Source organism: Copadichromis virginalis, linkage group LG12, assembly GCF_057382275.1.
Source record: "Copadichromis virginalis isolate Kocher_CV1m ecotype Utaka linkage group LG12, C_Virginalis_male_GT1.1, whole genome shotgun sequence".
In the NCBI taxonomy this organism is placed as follows: Eukaryota; Metazoa; Chordata; class Actinopteri; order Cichliformes; family Cichlidae; genus Copadichromis; species Copadichromis virginalis.
This window is the reverse complement of record NC_140629.1, coordinates 27013843-27034387: the sequence shown is the minus strand read 5'-3', so window position 1 is coordinate 27034387 and position 20545 is coordinate 27013843. Positions and strand designations below refer to the sequence as shown.

General features: G+C 37.7%; 1 protein-coding gene across 1 annotated transcript in view; it reads right to left on the bottom strand.

Moving 5' to 3' along the window:
* Positions 1 to 20545, bottom strand: part of ipo11 (importin 11) — a 132051-nt gene that overhangs the window by 59958 nt on the left and 51548 nt on the right. The window contains exons 16-20 of the mRNA XM_085475716.1: positions 11519 to 11645; positions 5218 to 5251; positions 4981 to 5021; positions 4761 to 4877; positions 2646 to 2759 (exon numbers count right to left, since the gene is read on the bottom strand). Of these exons, the coding sequence (XP_085331842.1) occupies positions 2646 to 2759; positions 4761 to 4877; positions 4981 to 5021; positions 5218 to 5251; positions 11519 to 11645 (433 nt within the window). The remainder of the gene's footprint in view (positions 1 to 2645; positions 2760 to 4760; positions 4878 to 4980; positions 5022 to 5217; positions 5252 to 11518; positions 11646 to 20545) is intronic.

Below are 20545 nucleotides of genomic sequence, written 5' to 3'. Positions count from 1 at the left end.
TTCCACATCTTCTCTAGCTCCTCTCTCAGCCCTTGGTAAATCACAAGGTTCTCATCTTCTTTCTTCCTGATGTTGGCTAGCACTTGGGAGTGATACATCTATCACTATAGCCTTCTCCCTCTGCTGTCAGTTTAAATATTTAATCGCAATTAATTGCGTGATTCCCTACAGTTAGCTCGAGACTAATCATAAATTAATCACAGATTTCTTTATCTTTTCTAAATGCACCTTAACAATATTTTTTTCACGTTTCAATATCAGCACGGAGGTGGACAAACAGACCTGCTTTAGTCACATGTATATTTATGTAATACTGCTCAGAATATTCTCCAGAAAAATCTCAAGGGTACTGCATGCTCAAAAAAATATGCCAAAAGTAGACTTAAGCATATACTTCCTCACAATATAACTGCCTGCAAGACATAGCCACCCATGTAGCTATGGCTGTTGAAAGTTTGTCCCTTGTTTTAGATTGTTCAGGCGCCTCAGTTGAAAACTGTCCAGCATTGTCTGCATCAACATGTTATTATCACATTAACGTCAACAGCCCTTATCTCTGTGTGCGTGTGTGTATATATGTAAGTATATATGTGAATACACTGTCTGAGTGACTTCAAACAATAACACGGTTATTGAACTGACAAGAAAAAAGTCATCCAAATTCAGTTCAAAGTTTGTTTCATAAAAGGCAAAAGACAACCTTCCTTTAAGCAAAACTGTCAGCAGAGTTAGACAAGTACACAAACACGCACACACAGCAAAAAAATAAATACTTACATAAATCAGAATACACACAAACACACAAGTCAAGCACTCAAAGTTACCAATTATAGTGCCAACAAACACGATTGTTCTAAATTATGGATTATGCCCTCTGAAGCATTTCTCACCCTTGATACCTCACTTCCATCTTTCTTCACACATACACACAAACTCCTCTTGATGAAAACTTAACCACTATCTGACACCATGGCCTTTTAAAGCACTCTATCACTTTAAGCTTTACACATCCACTCTGTGTATTTATAGAGAACACAAGATCATTTGGAAGAGGATAAGGGAAAGATGCTGTTGATGATGCTAAGTGCTTGGGCACAGTCCCACTTTGGGGGTGTCAGCTCCTTTTATGCAGTTAAAAAGCAACTCCCCATAAAAAAGATCAAATACGAAGAGCCTGACTTAGCATGAGGTTGTGGTAAAGTTAGGATTATCGCAAGCTTAAAGTAACTGTTAAGATTAGGCAAGTACTGGTTATGGTTAGAATACATCTTAAAAGTCTTCAGAAATGCTGAAAAATGACTCTGTGCATGTAGCAGGGGAATAATCTGTGTGAAGGACGACAGGATCCAAAGTAGCATTCCAGATCTGTCAGCACTGTTTTACTGATAGCATGACATTAATTTGGTCTAAATATGCCATCTCTTACATTTATGTGGGTGTAAAACGAAGACAGCATTTCTCAATCCCCAGATGGTGCAACTCTTCTCTCTCCATCAAACAAACAACAACAAAAAAAAACCCTCCTACAGGCAAAACTGAAGTTTAAAAGCAAGTAAGCCAATACGCCGGCTATTATGCTGTTGGATCACTGACTGGCATGAGTTGGTTGTGCCAGTTCCAGCTGGTCCTAAGCCAAACAATCCATACACACTTCTTTGCAGGTACAGGACTGGGTACATTAGGACAGGTCCAGGTACAAAAGGGTTAATAACACAAGATACTCTGCTGTACCTTACATTTTAACTTTTAAACATTAACATTTTTCTGCATGTATTAAATGAAAAAAAAGAAATTAGCATGTGGCAACACAGTTAGATAATCTAAGGCCCTTCAGCTGCAGATTTTCATTTCGTTTGCCAGATGTGTACTCTTGTTACTCTCCCAGAGGAAACATGTTTGTATCACCAGGCATTTCATTTCCCACCATGAGCTAATGCAGCCACACAGGGGTCCAAATCTTATTCAAGTCTGAGATAAGCACCTTCAGTCTATAACAGCATTCTTCTTGGGACAAATGTTCTTCTCACTATTTAAGTTTATGGGGTTTCTCATTACTGATATCTCCAAATTAAGTTGCAGATATTTGCAATCTGCAGCTTAATTCTCACAACCCACAACTCCAATTATCTCCTGATATCTTTAATTCTAATAATAATCAAAATCAGGTGGATATCTTCTGACTTTGACTCTGCTCATAGTTGAAATGTAATTAATTATTTGAAAGAGGCACCAGCTGTGACCCTGGGGTCCTTTGGGAAATTAAACAACAGACCACTGAATATTAATATTGAGATTTTTGCCAAGAGTGTTTTGAAAGGATCTTGAGAATGTGTACCTACAACAAGGATTAAAGCTCTGGGGATTGTGAAATCCACAACTAAACTGAAATTTAGTCAATCCTGATGTTTTGGATTTTTGTGTGTGCTGTTGTTGTTTTTTTAAGAAAACTGTGAATCACACTTATAAACTTAATCACTGTAAAGTTGATACGACAGATCAACTTGTTGTTTAACATTTTGACTCCTCACACTAATCAGTCAATTCACTCAATTTATTTGAATTGAATAGTGTGTGAATACTCGATTTGCAAAAACTGGACCGACTAATGCAAAAATAATAAATTGTAAATTTGAGATGCACCATACCTGTACCAGTTGGATAAGTGTAGTTAGTATGGCACACCGAAGCATGTTGTGTTCTTCAGATTGCTTCCAGAGCAGAGGCAGGTATTGAACTAGACAGCCTACATAGGGCCGTATCTGAAAAAGAATCACATTAGATGGCAAATAAGAAGCAAAGAAAATGCTCTGCAACTTAAGTTGCAGGTTTCACAACAGTTGCAACTCATGTTCAATTCACATCAGACTCCCGTGGATTTGCAGAAATTAAAAGTCTCATTTGGGAGCAGAAAAAGCGACAATGGTGAATTCTGATTCGCTGCTGTCTCAGCAAAGTGTTATGCATATTTACTGCATGCCCAAACAAACTTTGAGACTACTCGGGCATATTTTCTCTCAAAATTTTCTTAATATTGTATACAAACTTGGCATAAGAAAAACAAACAGCCATCCAATAAGAAAGTTTTGGGGGGGGGTGTTTAAGTGAGAAATTGAGATCCCTTTCCTCTTATCCTCCCCGGCCTCCCTAGAAGCCCAAATCAGTCACTTCAAAACACATTTCAGAGGAAAAGCTGGGTACATAAAATACTAGACAGGTAGGTGAAAATTCATAATATTTTTTTTCTTTTAAGTCTGTTTGTCAGCAATGCGAAAATTAAATGTGCCAACTTCATAATCTGCAAAACCTCTTATGGAAGCTAATTTTGTTGACACATGTTGTCAGTGTCTGTAGCTCCACAGCAGCTAAGGCATTACATTTTACCAAACTATAGAGGATATGACACATGCACAGTTCATGAAAAAACTTCTCTGTCCTCAATCATCCTTCACAAAACACTGTTCTAATACCAAAATGGTATCATATCCATTTCCGTTCTTAGATTACATCAAATCTTTTGTTTAAATCATGTAAATATCTGGGTAGTTAGAGACTAATTGGATGCCATCACTGTCATTCCTGTGTGAAATTACAAAATGTGATGGCACACTGTGCAATTTAGGTGCAGTTACTTTGCAGCCAGCCAACTCCAGGACATTTGAGTATGGCACTGAATTAACAACTACAGAAACTATTCTGCCTTTTCTTGTACTGACTTGTGCTAGCCCTTTCTATTCCCTATAGTGGCTATGTGGCCGAGCTGAAGACCCCACACTGGGATTTTTTGCTCGATTACACCTTTATGAGGAGCCACCTAGGAGCAGAGAGAACAGTAAAAGAAAGAAAGAAAATGCTGTGGAGCCTTGAGGAGAAAGATAAAAAGCGAGAAAAACAGACCCACAAAACCACCCTAGGATGACATTTGTGAGACTGACAGCATAAAAAGTAGCTAAATCTCATATCTGTTATCATGTTCATTTCAACTCAACCCATAGTCGTGGTTTCATTGCCTAGTTCCTCAACTGCTGCCACTCTTTGCGGGTTCAAAATCCCTCATGAGAACGGTTAGAATATTAATGGGATTTCCAGTGACATTAGAAGTTTAGCCAAGACCAGTGACTGGGGGAAGTCTTAACCAGATTGACAGTTTGCTAGGATAAAAGCCATTTTTGTGACAGATTTAAGTCAAGGAATTATTTAAGGGATGGCACTTAAAATGGATCTGAATAGAACGTAGGGGGGTCAAAAGGAAAGGCATTTTTTTCCAGGGCTGGCAGTTAAATGGATTAAAACAATTTAATGGATGCTCAAAAAATCTAATCCATATGGTTACAAAAGCATTGCAGTGGCAGAGGAGAGACTGTATCTTCATTGTAAATGAGAGCAGACATCAGAACAAGCGCTGCTTGAGGCTTTGTGATTTACAAAGAATCAAGATTTGGGCTTTATCTTTTAAGACAGATGACCGTTTTACCTTGGTGGTGTGGGTATAGTACAAGGTGACTGGTGATTTGTATCTGTGATTTGATGTTTTTTAACAGCTTCACATGTCCCCTGCAGAGTCCAAGTCAATAAGTACAATTTGTGGAGTTACACTTCAAAGAGCACTGCCAGAATATATCTTTTCAGATGTCGAACACAAGGGCTCCTTCAAAGACACTTTGGAGTTTGCCTCAACTTTTCATACCGTAAATGTCATCGTGCAGTAATATAAAGATGCATATTACTTAAGGAAAACTTCTATCTGATATCAAACATCTTACCTGGATGCCTACTCTCTCGATGACGCAGGAGATGACATGGAGCACCTGCATTTTAGTGTCGCACTCTGTTACCTGCTGCAACAACTGGAAGAGCAGCCCAAAGATGGACTCAAGATACTAAACAGGGAGACAGAATTTAAAATGTCAGACATAAATACTGATGTCTAAAAAACCTTTTTTGGTGTTTTCTAAAACTTGAATTTCAGAAACTTGTACTCACTGGAAGGAATTGTTCTGTCCGGAACTCAAAGTCATCGACAGGTGATCATGAGTTAAAGAAGAAGTCAAACTTTAGGGTAGACAGATGTAAAAGCAATTCACCAAGATACACTCAACCATTGTACATTTGCTTTTGCAAGGTCGCAGTCAGTTTACAATAACACTCAAAAGAATGATAAATTCATGTGCTGCTGAAGTTAACTACCCTTATTTTCAAATAGGCCTATCAAAAGGATATTGAGTTTAAGAGTTGTAGCCGTCTCAATCCGCACCTATAAGAGGGGGGAAAAAAACATGGCTCAGCAGGTAAAATTAAGCATCACATTATCCATCTAAACCGATACAAACAAACTCACATCGGGCGAGAAAAAATAGAAACCATAAACCTAAAGTAAAACAACTTTTCAGAAATAAACAAAGCTAGTTTGCAAGGTACCATGTTAGCCTAATAAAGGCCATCGAAGTGGCTGCTCAGCTTTCTGTATCACAGCAGAATAATCTGGCAATGAGTATGATGGCAGAAGGTTAAAGGTTAGCAAAAAAACTTAAATGCCAGTCTACTAACATGTCTCAAGCTTTAAATTCACATGCCTGTTTGGGTATATTCAGGTAAGATAACCCAGAACAGTCATAGGTCATACGTCTAATGATCAGTTACAACTCTCACGTTATTGCCTGTAAACTAACAAATGAGCACAATTTGGGTGAAGAACCCTTAGGTGATCAGTGAGAATTTGCTTAAATCTGTTACTGTAGGAGGAAAAGAAAATCTTGTGAATTATGGACAGATGGACTGTGGACACATCAGCATGGCATGAACTTATTGGTCCTTTGGCCAGATTTGCTAACCCAGATCTGAGAAATTCTTTTAATACAACAAATCAATATGTGTGATTTTGACTATTTTGTTACGGTTGGAATGTTATCGTTTTTAGCCTGCAAACATTTTTGCAAGGTCTGCATAGCAAATTTCCCCAAAAAGGTGCTTAAATTGCATTTTCCCTTCCACGATAATACAAATGGGGTTTCAAATCTGGATCACAGATCATTTCATATTCATACACTGACTGGAAAACTCAATTGGCCTCTGTCTTTCTGTTTGTGTTGTACAACACACACACACACACACACACAAAAAAGTTCTTTATGAATATGGAGCACCCCATTGATCTGATCTTGACCCTCAGATTTTCTCTCAATACTTCTTATCTTGACTAAAAAATATTGACAGTTTCACAAGCATTACCATCATCATTTATGCACATAACACAATCATTTTCAAACAACACGAGTGCAGAGTTAAATAATCTTCTTTGATTTTTAGAGTTACTCTGTTAGGGTAAAGCCAGAAAACTGCAGAAATCAAAATTTTAATGAACAAGATTTGTGTTCTCCATTATTATGACTCTCACACACACACACACACACACACACACACACACACACACACACTTTGCTTCCACCACGTCAGTCATATCATAATTTATCCTCCTTATTTTCATGCATATTTCTACATGTATAAAATACTGCCAAATCCAAATAAAATGTAAAATTGTTCTGTTTTTTTTAAAGGACAATAGTAAAAAGAAAAGGCGTTTGCATTTAATTTTTAATTCAGAAATCACAATTATCTATAAAATCCTGAGCCATTTTTACTGAAGATTTTGGTCTCCATTTATTCTGCCTCATCACATCATGCCAAGTCAAGGTTTTGGAATTACTGGCACCAAACCAGTGGTATGATCACACTCACACTGGCACATTTTCCTCAATTATTAATTGACTTACTCAAATAAGCAGCATAACAACTTCTCCAGCTTGTGGTGTTTATACTTTTCTAACACTATGAACAGCTCATATTTCTGAAGCACAGAAAATAAACTGATTCTCATATTATGTTTTATTTTTAAAAAATGACATGACAGCAATAACTGTAAGTAAGCATAATCTAAGGTCTGCATCTCTTTGGTAATTAACTTACAACACACACACTTGACACTAGGCAGAAGCTTAGTCAAAATATAAGCTGTATGATATTTGTCCACTAAACAGATATGATACATTTGGCCATTTTAAATGAATACAATCATTTGTATAACAATAATAATATGGGCTAACAATATTATAAATCCATAGACAAAAATTTGAAGCATCTGTTCTATACTGAAAATACAGGTGACGAACAAAACAAATGGAAAAAGTACATTAATGAAAGATAAATCTGAAATTCAGACAGTCTGGTTTAGACACGAAGAAAAAACACAGCCCTTCTGTCTGCATGTTCATAAAATACTGAATATGGTTTTAATAATTCCGCATACATTAACCAGCAACAAAAGGAGTATGTTGATGAAGTGGGCTCTGCAAGTGCCATCAGCACTGGCCTTGTTGGCAATTGGAATACTTATGAGTGAAACTACATTCTAATTCAACAAAGCATAGAGAAAACCATGGGTTAAAAGAGATAAAATGGAGATAAAATACTCAGATGGGTCTTATACAAAAACATACGTATTGTCCGACACTGTTACATGAAACATTCACTTTAAAATGTTACTGATGTTCAAAATATCTGAGGGGTTAAGAAGCCAAAAATAAAAAAATAAAAATAAAATTCATCAGATTTATGCCAACTATAAAAGTAACTGAAGGTCTAACCAGGGAAAACTTACATTTAACCAACTCAGTGAATCTGACTAAGATAAAAGTAACGTGAAAAAGCAACACCAAATCCAAAACAATCATCTGGAGTAAAATGATAATGAGCATCATCTAAAAAAACCTACATGCATATTAAGTAACACAAATGCATATCCTCTTCTGGAAAATATTTCAGCCAGTGCTCACTGAAAAATTCTAAGTGTTAATTTAAAAAAAAAAATGCTGGCAGATAAGCAACAGCCATTTCCACAATTTGTAGTTACCGATGAGTTAAGTTGCTTTATAATACATCATTATAATACAAATTAATGATTAGTGTTCACATAAATACATGTATGTTGTAACGTGCGGTGGAGATGAAGCCAGCCGCGGAGATGTGCAGGTGGATAGCGAATGAGCAACAGCTTCTGACTTTCCAAAAAGTACTCATTTATTTACAATATCAAAAATAAAAGTGCTACCTCTACCACACATTACTAAAGAGCACACTAGTCCGCGTACACACGGGAGCATCCATTACAGGAGGAGTGCGAAGAAGAACAAAAAAAGGGGGTGACACCAGTCGTGAGACAGGAGGCGCCGCCATGTGGTGATACACTGCATTACAATAGCAACTGTTACAATGTGTATGTATGTGTAAAAGCTTAAGGAGTTAAAAGCTTAAACTCACCACAAGACTATTTTTAACCTTTACTAAGACTCTGTGAGTAAACAAACAAGAATGCTGCAAAAACTAGAACACCTTGAAGAAAATGAGGAGATAAAAAAAAAAAAAAAAAAACTGTCACAATCCAAGTAATATGCATCTGTGATTTAGCTCATGAATGCCACTGATGGATGCTAATAAAGCATGTGCATGGATGGCTGTCTCACATATAAAGCTCCCGGAGTGTGCAACACTACCACAGAAGTCTGCGGAAACTATTTAAGAGAGCATGCTTGTGATAATCAAAATGTTAATCTGATCAAGACACCGAGGGCCACTGCCTTATCACCCTTTCTAACAGTAAATGGCACCATAAATTACAAAAAAGCTCATCATATTGCATTCAGTACAATGACTGAGGCCATTAACTCATCGGGAAAGTATTACAGGTCACAGATCATGTTGTTTTTCCCATAGACTTCTGCACAATTAGACTTCTTTATGCAACCAAATGGGCTTCCTTTTTCCATAACAATGAAGAGTTTGCTGCACTGCAGCATGAGCTCCTACATCTATCTTTTAAATACAATGCGACTATGACAAGGCGCTTCAGTCTAATTTTTGGACACAAGATGTCATAATTAAATAAGTGAATAACTTTCCAGGTTAATAAGGAAAACAGAGCAGCAACAAGGATATTAACAACTTAGATTGTTTATAAGTCTCGAGGTTTGATTAACAATTCATTCAGGTAAAGACTTTCTAATTGGCCCCGAAAGATACTGATCAGGAACTACAACATGATTAGTGAGCTGGTCAGTTATGTAAATGCAAGTTTGTACGAGGAAATGCCGCTGAAATGGTAACAGCACTGAAATTAATCTCTACTTTATATCACAAACGATTTACAAAACCCATTTACCTACACAGGGTGTAAATAAGAGTAAAATAGATAATACTGGCATGTAACTAAATTATCACATTAAGTGCGCATTCTTTTAAGTGCAATAAAAACCATCTGTGCACAACATCTGGATCAAAGCAGCCAAACGTATATAAGGTAACACCACACAAATTATGATCAAAGTTCAGGCTGGACCTTTAAAAAGCAAAAATCATTAGTGATTTCAATTAGGCTAAATTTGATATAGTGGCGCTACACATTTAGACTACCTAAGAGGCAGAACAAGACATGTCTGTTTGAACTATGACATGCTGCCTTCAAGCTACAATCACTGAAAACATTATCAAGCTATTTTTTCCCCCCTCCTGTTTTGCCAAGAATATCACTATAGCAAATTTCCTTGATCTATCATGACATCATTTTGAGGCTCACTTCACTACAACTTAAATTTTGTTTCGGTAGAACAAAGACAAATCTGAGGCCAGCAGATTGTGCGAGTGTGAGTGGTGGGGAGTTGAAACTGTTACAACTGTTTTGATATTTGTACTCCCCAAGACATCTGAGGGATTACAGCAGTGCTCATCAATTGGCATATGAGATGTGCCTTTATTAGTCAAGAAGACTGCAGGCTTTTGCACGGCATAGATTTTTAGGTTATCTAAGTGACTTATATATCATGTTTAACCTGAGTAGCGAAAGACGGTGGTGGGTTTGAAAACGATTTGCCGGGAGTCCGGTGTTCTCACCAGCTCTAGTGAGCTTTGCCCCCGGCTAGCTATCGAGCTCGTCGGGACGCTTTGGAAAATATGTGGTGTCTTGATAAACTGAGCAGATATTTGAGGTTTACACAGCTACATTCTCGCCTGAAAATATGTTAAACGTTTATTTTGTGACCCAGAAAGAATAATAAGAGTAATATTAAAACTAACTAGCTGCCGCCATTGGAAACTGAGCAGGGCAGCGCTATGAATTCTGGGATAGGTTGGGCCACAAAGTATACACCCGACCCATCCTTCAAATCTGGGGAAACGAAGGCCGCATTTGTCGGAGTCTTCAAATTTGGACAGTCTTTGTCATGTCGCTGTAACGTAATCGGCCTACAATTGCACAGGAGGATGCGGTTCCTGAATTTGGACACAGCTACGATACCGGACACTGCTTCTTCTTCTTCTCTGTTTCAGTCCGTTATTACACTCTTAAATCCTACTACTTATTCCTACGTCTTACAAAGCTTCAAACGACGCGTCGACTATTAAATTAGTCGTCGATGATTTTGATAGTCGACGTAATCGTGACTAATCGACTAATCGTGGCAGCCCTAAAGTACACACGTTTTTATTCTAAATTCTAACCTATAAAAATGACTGACAACTCCTGTTGCATGTACAGGAACGGATAGAAACACTCAGTTCCACAAAAAGTGAGCCCGTTTGAATGACATGTTCTAGATTTGTTCAGTGTCTGCTATTTGAATTGTATTTGAACCCTGAACAAACTTCTCTAAGAGCATTAAGTAGTGTTTCACAACTTAATAGAAGGTTGTTGAAATTCAAATGCGCAGTACATTTTCCAGTCTACATACAGACACAAATCTATCTCTGTTAATAGTGAGTAACTATCCTATTTAGCCACCTACTGGCAAAGAAAAGTCAGCAACCTGCAATGAATTTTACTCAATATACATGAAATGTATTTTGTATTCAACATCATACCCCCACAACATGACAGATGATAATTGAGTGTCAGTTAATGGACACAGAAAATGATATTTAACTGCTACCTCTTGAGTGAACCAATCCCTGATCACATTTCTGGCTGTTTGGAGATTAAGTATTAAAATCTTAACTTTAATTAAAATGTTATCATATTACTAGATATAAATTATGTTAAAAGAAAACAATCAAGTGCATGAGACAGAAAGCATATCAGATGATTAAACTAATTTTACCTTACGGTGAAACTCAGTCCAAATTGGGGTTATGGTTTTGTCAAGGCCACAGCTAAATAAAAATGTTAGTGGATAGTAAAGGAAAAATTCAAAATATAAAATCTACAGTAAACAGTAAGTTGAGAAAAAAAGATGGAAAAAGCTTGTCACAAACTCTGATTACATTTGGCTTTTTTATGTAGAAAGATGGCAGCACAGTGGCTGTGGTTTCACGCTATTAAGCAGAAAACTGTGTTTGTGTAGCCAGCTGTGCACTTTCACTAACAGCCCATTTCAGTCATTATGAACTGAACAGGAGGGTTTTTTGTAAGAGAACCTGGCACTTTAATCACCAAGCACTTTTGAGTGGGGGAAAAAAAAACTGTATGTAGCTGCCTTACCACCAAGTCGGGATCTTGCATGAGACTTAAGATGACCTCATAGAGTAAAGGTCGAAGGTCAGATTTGAACTTGACAGAAATCCACTGCCCTATTAGCCAGATGACTCGTCGACGAATCAACTTGTACCTGCAGGACAGAAGAAGACAAAGTAACTTTTAGCTGAAAACCTGAACAGATGACTACTCTGTGCTCTTCAATTATATCGTAATATGGAGAAATTAACCAGCTGGCGCTATAATCTTAGAACCATAATGTGAATACACAGCAGTAGTTAGCAGACCATTAAAAACTGCTGGGCCTATTCAAATAATGAAATCTGCACTGTCATTGTTTAAAGCTTATTCAGAATTGTTTCTTGTGTTGTGTTTTTTTTTTTTTTTTATTGTTGCCTCCTGTATGCTGGAGGCTATGGCACAATTTGTGCTCTCAGGTAAATATCACTGTCACTTTATTACACCCTACAGATAAGTCTGAACTTGGAGTGTAAAGAATGTATTTGTTCAGACACATTCTACTGTATGTGCATTTGTTTAGCTGAATTCATATGAGCAAGAGACTGAAAGCCTGAGGGACAATGAATCTTGTGACTAATGACCAAGTAAGAGAATTGGCCTAGTTAGAAAACTAGAATACTTAATTTAAAAAAAATACTTGTGTGGAGTAGTTATGTGACAAAAGCAAGCTGCATGTCTAAATTGCAAGACGCTATACGTTTGGAAGTTATTTTTCAGACAATTATATTTGGCAAGCTCCTTTTGTATGTCTAAGGACCACCTTGACAGTAATGATAGGGACTGAAGGACAAGGGAAGAGACAGATGAGGATAGGGAGTGACACTCTTGTTGGCTTCCTGTCAAACATCCACAGGGAGGCAGAGATCATAGCCTGGGCCACCAGCCAGAAGATGCTAAACAACAGTATGACTCAGGAGGTGGAGATGGAAAAACAACCTTGCATGTGTGCATTACAGTCGTGCTGATGGAGGATGATGTCAGGGATCGATGGCGGTCAAAAGGTTAATAGTGATAGCTCACCAGTCAAGGCTATTTTTTTCCAGTTTACCCACTGATGCAATAAATCGATAATATTATCATTGTTCTGAGATTCATAATAATTTTTAAAAAAGCCAAGCTACAGTGTCCCACTTCCACATATAACCAATACCTGCAACACAGAGGGGGACGATATAGTAAAACCACAACAGGGTACATATTATATCGAGTGGATACACATGGATACCACAGTGGTATGATGCTCTGGCACCCAGCAGCGATGCCATCACTCACTGGAGATACCATGAGGGGCAACAGGACGACTGGACTATGAAGCAAATCGTCAGCTCTAGTGTGTATGCACAAAACAAGCTACAAGTCTTGATCTTAAAAATAAATAAATAAATGTATAGCAAATAACATTAAATTAAAGGCCTGCTGCACAGGATCACAAAGAACTGGAGCATCAAAGAAGAATGAACAATCCATCAATGACCTTTAAAGTAAAATAGAGTTAACCAGACAAACTGGATTTCCACAGGTTTTTTTGAGGCAATAACACGTGATGGTTCCAAAATGAGAAAGCAGGTATGCCAATGCCACTGGCAGTAAACAGGCAACTGGGAACATTCAACCAGCTCTCAATAAATCAAAATGCTAGCATCTCTGATCCAAAGAGAGAGTGACACTGCATGTAAATTATCCCAAGATCATCTGTTACTATCACTCACACAAGTTAAAATCTGTGGCTATTGCTAATGTTTGATGTTCTTAAAACTCTGAGAATATAGTACCTTTATCCTTTAGACTTGCATCGCTTTTCCTTTTCATGTTTGAACCCTACTTACTTTCCACCAAAACCTTAATAACGGTCCCTTCAAATCTTGGCCCCAATAAAATTTCCATATTGCTTTCAACTCTGGAATAAGTCTAAGGGCAAGCATTTAATTAATGAATAAGCACACATATGAGGCATCAACAGGCACATCCAAGAATCAACAGGCAATGACATTGGCTTTAATTAAAGAGTCTGTCTGCATCCAAAACGAGGAACCAGCCAGAAAAATTGGCAATGTGAAAGGAGATGCATGATACTCAGACCACAGATGTCAGGAAAGTTTAGAGACAAAAACTGCGACCACAGCAGCATTGCCACACAAAAATGAGACGGCATCGTGAGCCAAGATTGGTAAAGACAATTTTTTAAAATCTGCAAATGCTAATATGTATGCATTTTTTAATCTTTAATTCTGTGGCACAGGAATTTCAGCAGAGTTCAGGGCTGAATTTGAAGAGTTATGATTAACAGACAAAGAAGGAAAGTCCATGTAAGGAACACATTTCCTGATTTGGTGATGATTTATCAATGTTTGATTTTTGGCAAGTATCTGCCCCGCACAAAGAAATAAACAACATTTCTGTATATAAGCAATATTTTTTCTAGATCATGTTGTAGAAAACCAGTTGCAAAATGTCTTTGAGTATCCAACAAATAAATCTTTAACCTTCTCAGCATTATTTCTGACTTTGTACTGACGTGACTAACAGACTACACATTTCCAGGGCTATGTTGCATCTGTGCATGACTGGAAAAAAATACTGAATATCTGCTTCAGCAAGGGAGATTACAGGTGGTACAGTCTATTATTAGTGCAGTAGCAAAGTGGAAGAAAAGATTAGAGAAGCAGATGGACAGACAGGTTGACAGAGGTATTTGTCAAAGGTCAGACATGACTCATCCATGCTAAAGCTGTTTCCTCCTCCACAACTTCACACAGCTGTCAGGAACCCTGTTCATCATTTCTGGCAAGCCCATGGGAAATCCGTGGACAGAAATGAGCCCAAAGGAATTTTACATTATTGCCGAGAAAGAAATCTTGCACAGTTCAGGCTACATAAATGTAATTTATTTCATACATTGCTGTGTGTATGTAAAACTTTATTTTCCCAATACTTAAAATTCCTAAGCAATGTAGTGTGAGACTTCCAAGTCAGAGTATGAAGAACCTTTTACACAGTGGCACAAAATAATTCCCTTTACCATTCCTGCAAAAAGCGATTCAGCCTGGATTTAAGGTTCGAGTGAACAGTTCCACATCACTGCCGTAAAGATTTAAGCACCATTTTTAGATTTTAGGACTCAAATTTAATTCACTTAGTCAATACCAAATGGAAGAGCTTGTTAGTCACAATCAGAGCTAATGCAAAAGAAACTAAAGAAAATGCAATGATATGACAAGTAGTATTAAAAAAAATAAAAAAAATAGCTGCTGCCAGAGCTACCCCTCATCTTCAAGTAAATGCACCTTTAGTACAAATGTGAAAATCCTACATCACCTCATTTCAGCTACTGTATTCACAAGACTTTCACAAAACTTGACTTCTGGTCACCTAAAGGCCAAGGTTACGATAATCGAATGCATCCAAGGTTTTTAGTGGATGCACCTATGGAAACATTTTGAAAATCCTAGGTGTCATCTTTCTCGAGTGATCCTTTTCACAGGATTTACAGAACACTTAATCTCAACTAGTCCTAAGATTTTTAGATGTATGCCACCTCATGAGTTACTGTATTCACAAAGTTGGGTGTCCAAACTGCCTGTGATAGCACAAGACTTCACGGTTGAGGGATAAAAATGGAACCCCAATACAGGCCCAATCAGTTCAAGACTACTTGAAAAATGGCACACACACACACACACAAAACATAAAAATCACATTTCGCATGGTTGGATCTTAACAACTTCCCAAGCAGAACTTCAACATGTAACTAGGAGAAATGGAAGTGAGTGAATGCTTTAAAAAAACAAAACAAAAAAAAAAAAACAGAAATCAAACTTCCAGGAATTGGAGTTGGATCGTCTCAGTGTCTTGACAGACAGCCAACTGGATCCTCCGGCTCAGTGCTGGTTAAAATTTTTGGGTCTTCCACTTGACTTTTCATAACCCTCAGGATCATTTAAGAAATTCCAAATGACTGCCTTGCTGCGTCCCACCTCAGCAGCAATGGTGCGCTGTGAGAGATCCTGCTTATGCAGTTCAACAACCCAACCATGTTCAAAATGGAAAAGTTTTGGGGGTTTTTGCCTTTGCCATCAGAATGTCATGACACTGTGACTACCTGACAGAAGGTAACAATAAATCCACTTTTTTGCACAGATTTGACCTTTTAAAAGCATGTGGTCATAAACTTTTGATCAGCCTGTTTCAGTTTAAGCCTGGTTTTCAATTAATTGCATGCTCAAACAAATGTTTTGTCTCCCTCCCATTTCTTCTTGTCACATGTTGAAGCTCTACTTGCAACCTTGTTAAGATCTAACCATGCAAAATGTGATTTTTTTTTAATTTATTTATTTATTTTTGCCATTTTTCAAGTGGTCTTAAACTTTTGATCTGGACTTCATAATAAGCCCAGTTTTGTGAGTGCTTGTTTTCCCCAAGACTTGACCCCATGTCAACGTGTTTGTATCACAACGTGCTTGTGATACAAACCTAACAAAAATCAACCCAATGTGTCTAAAACTAGCAATAAGAGAACACCAAGACTTAAAAGGTAACAACTTTGAAAAGTCTCTTGGCTAACCAACAGATGCTTTTTACTCCAGACAGACACATCAAGCAACAAAGGGAATGTCAAAGTGCCAAAGTGTTTCACAGCCTTCTATGCTGGCAAAGCCTGGAAGCAAAATAATTGAACACAAACCATATCTGTTTAGGTTACAACAAAAGGTGTTTTTTAGACTAGTCCAAGTAAATAAAACAAAAAAAAAGCTCTCAGCTATGTCCAAATACAAGTCATGTGTTAGTTCTGAATATGTATGAGCTTCAAGATGCCTCACTATCTCCTCTGTTCTTGTCAGGCACGCTGTCCCGTCACAGGTAAGACAGCTGTTTTGGCTTAGGCAGAAAAGGGAGGAAAATAGTGACAGCAAGTTAAAAATTAAAGTACTGTTTCTCATGAGGGTGACTGTACACAATGTGCATCTGTGTAGTCATTATGCCAAATACTGACAAACAACTCACTGGCTGCCTGAGGCTCAGCCATAGGTGTAAGCCACACACAGCAGCTTTGCTGACAGATTTGGGTGCGAATACATGCACTGTTACTACTTCACACCAAGTGATACAAGCAGACTTATCCAGGGCCTAAACTTATCATGAAACCTGCAAACTGCAAGAGGTGCAAGGGCCTTGTAAGAAAAAATACATTAAAAAAAAAAAAAAAAAAAAAACGCAAGCTAGCAAATAAACATCTACATAGCTTCTACTGGATGAGCGGCTCAGAAGCATTAGATGGAGGGTGATTTGTCTTTAATACAGCCATCACAATTCACAATCAAATATCATTTGAATGCAAATTATATTCAAGTTGTTTTTAAGTCTTGTAAGTAACTCAGATCTCAGTTGTAAACACCATGAACTGTAGACTTTAAGTTTGCATTCTTAGGCAGCACTTTGCTAAACGGTTAGGGACCCACAGCCCTGAAATGCTGATTTGTTTTAAAATGGAAAAAAAAGTTTGGCAGATTTCTGATCTAAAGAATATATTCAACCCTAAAGAAACAACTCAAGATGATAAGTGGCACAGAAACTGTATCCAAGCAGGAAACAGAAAATCCTGTGAGTGAAAGGACTTTGCCAAAGACATTGATTCAGCTATTGCAATGATAATGTTATTTGCAAGAAACGGGTTTTTCTTGCATTAATAACAATAATACCTGTCACCTGAACATATTACTGTGGATCTCTGGGATTCTATTATGTGTGAAAATGTGAGATCACAATATGTATGCCATATTAAACACTCCAACCGTGAATACCCAAAGGGCCAAGGAAGGCAGACAGTGCAGCATCTGGGAATGTTCTGGTAACAGTGACAAATGTGCATCGAGCAAGTGTGTCAGCCAGAAAACCTGCTTTGAATGTGACGTCTGCAAATACCAAACAGGTATTGTCCCCTCTGCTTCTTTCTTCCTACTGACACTGCCAAGTTAGAGAGCTATTTTAGCTATTCTGATGCTGTGCTTTATTTGTTGCTAGTAGTGGCTGGTGTGTGTGTGTGTGTGTGTGTGTGTGTGTGTGTGTGTGTGTGTGTGTGTGTGTGTGTGTGTGTGTGTGTATACTGCCCTAATCTCTTTACATACTCAAATTATCACAAGATGTAAGGCCCCCGCTTAAATAAATGGATACATTTTAAAGTTTTTAGATGTTTAGGTTAGGTCAAGCATGCTGATTAAAATTGAGCAAGTACATGTTATGGCTGGTTAAAGTTTCGCCCAAGCATTCATAAGATGAACTGCAACACAGTTCGGTGAAACCAAACCCTCTATTTCCTAACGAGTCCCTTTCCCCGTCTAATTACTTTACACCAAATAACGTGTATGAAGCTACTAAAATGAAAAAGTGAGTTCTAAGTAGGGCTGCCACGATTAGTCGACTAGTCACGATTACGTCGACAACTAATTTAATAGTCGACGCGTCATTTGAAGCTTTGTAGGATTTTCTGAGATTAAAGTTATCGTTTTTACACAGCCGAATAAACGTCAAGCAGACAACCGATTATCAGAAGTGTGAGATGCTCGAGAATATACTCCGGTGTCCTGTTATATTTTAGATAGCAAGGAGTTTATTAAACTTCACCGAAACAATCTGCAAATTTCATTAAAATTTAATAAACTATCATCTTGTCTTCATTTTTAGTTAGCACATACCTTAAACACTTAAAGCTGTAAGCTAATGATAGTTATATAAGAGCTGATGCATGCTGGTGCAATAAGCTGTACGTTTTACGTCCAATGGATGCATGATCTGATTAGTCGACTAATCGCAAAAATAATCGGTGACTAGTCGACTATCAGAATAATCGTTTGTGCCAGCCCTAGTTCTAAGTGGCATGAAAAACACAGAAATATGACAGTGATGGAAAAACTTTGCTCAACTGGCTAGGTGTTGCTATTCAGGGAAGAAAAATGGTATACTACACAATAGTGTAAACCTGCATGGAAATCAGAACAGAAGATGATCTAAGAACCTTAGACTTTAATTGCTTGTTTTTGTATACTCGGTCACTAGGAGGAAAAACCCCTTAGTTTAGCAAATAAAGTGATTATTATCATTTCCATAAGCACAAACATGTAATTAGTAACAATATCAAGTATTAAATATAGTAATAATCATATCAAAAATTGTAGCAATACAGTTCTTTAACAGAAAGGACTATTAGAACATTTTAAAGGTGTGATACGTTCAAAAATGTCACAAATCACAGAAAGTTGAACAAAGCAGAGATAAGTCAGGTGGCACAGGCCACTACAAGTAATTACAAGTCTACAATAGAACACTTCATGATCTGGACCCCACAATTCAGCAGTATCAAATCCACCTACACACCTTTGGGGTGAACTTCAAAGCAGCATCAGTAAAAAAAGAACTTCCACTTATAAACCTTGGGGAGCTGTGCAAAGCACTAATGTTTGCTTGGTTAGCTTTGATACCAAGAGCACGACGGCTCTGTGGTTCAGTAAGTGCCACAAGGGTGACAACTCTTTCAAATGTGGGCCTTTACTGTATGGAACAGCGACTTTCAACTTTATAGCCACGGAGTGCATATATAGATACACTATATAAAATGAGTAGTTCAGATCCACTGTATATCAAAAAACCTGCGGATCACACATATTTGGAAGTTTAAAGTGTTTGGATTGCAGTCATAATAAAGTGTTCTGAATATACAGCTTTAACATCAGGTGGCTTTAGATCAACTAGGCAGGAACGTGTGCATACGTGTGTGGGAGGGGGGTTAGCGGGCTGTGATAAGGCAGGTTACAAACAGCAAGTTAATTGCAGTAACATTACACAAGTGTATTCTTATTTGTAGTACACCCCACTGAGAGCTGAGAAATAAATACTACATTGCAACTTGAAAAACAAGATAATATACTGACAGTGTAAAGACAAGCATCACGAAGATGAAGTCCTTTAACAGATGTAGGCAGTCATGCATGAGCACTTGAAAACAGAAACCTCTGACTGCTACAGAGAAAAACTCCACACACCAAGGGAGATCATCAAGCATGTCCCTTTTTAAACCATCCATGATGAATACACATTCCCAACTTCAGAAGCCCCATCAAAGTACTGTGGGAACCATGTGACAGCAACACAGCTTCATTTGCACACCACAACAGAGAAATCAATGAGAGTTGAAAAGTTTATCTGCTGTCCTGGATGTAACTAACCTTGGCTTTGCTGAATCCGAGTACAGCTCAAGGATATGTTTTATATGACTTGCTTTGTTTTGGTGGACCACGAGTCGGAATATTGACTGACTGATTGATAAGGCCAGTGTCTTTTTATGATCACATTTTTACTGAGAAGATAAAAGACAATAATGAATTTTATATTGTAAGCAATGAACAGGCTGTTCCACTGTGTGCCACTCTTTCACCATCATCATGAAACATTGAAAGTATTTTATTTTAATAACAAATACAAAGACACATTTTGTAAAATTTATGACACACATTGAGTGTCATGCTTCTTTGAGTAGCCATACTGCAGTGTCTACTGCTTTGATTGTGCATTCACACAGTAGTGCAAAAAGAACTCCGAGACTCATTGCTTCACCACTTCCCAGCAACTGAGGAGCACCGCATATGACATGTTTCCAGAGTTTTAGCCGAAAGGGAATTTCTTACTGGCTTCTAATTACTGTTCTACTTTGCAGTTTTAATTTCAATTTGTCACTTGCATCAATTTTAATGCCTCTACACTAGCAACAGCCGTAGCTTCAGGCACTGAGTTTTCAGATTCAAGTTGTGCCTCTCTTTCGCCCCTATCGCTCTCTAGCTCCATTAATTTTATCCACACCCTTTATTGGGAAGGCCATGGATAAAATTCTTAAAATTTGGAAGAAACATTCAAGTGGATTAAAAGATGGCCACTGTGGCCTTGCAAAAAATGTTTTGGACCACAACTCAAGAATTTATATGCCAATTGTGATCAAATATGACACAGAGTCTATCAGGTAAAACT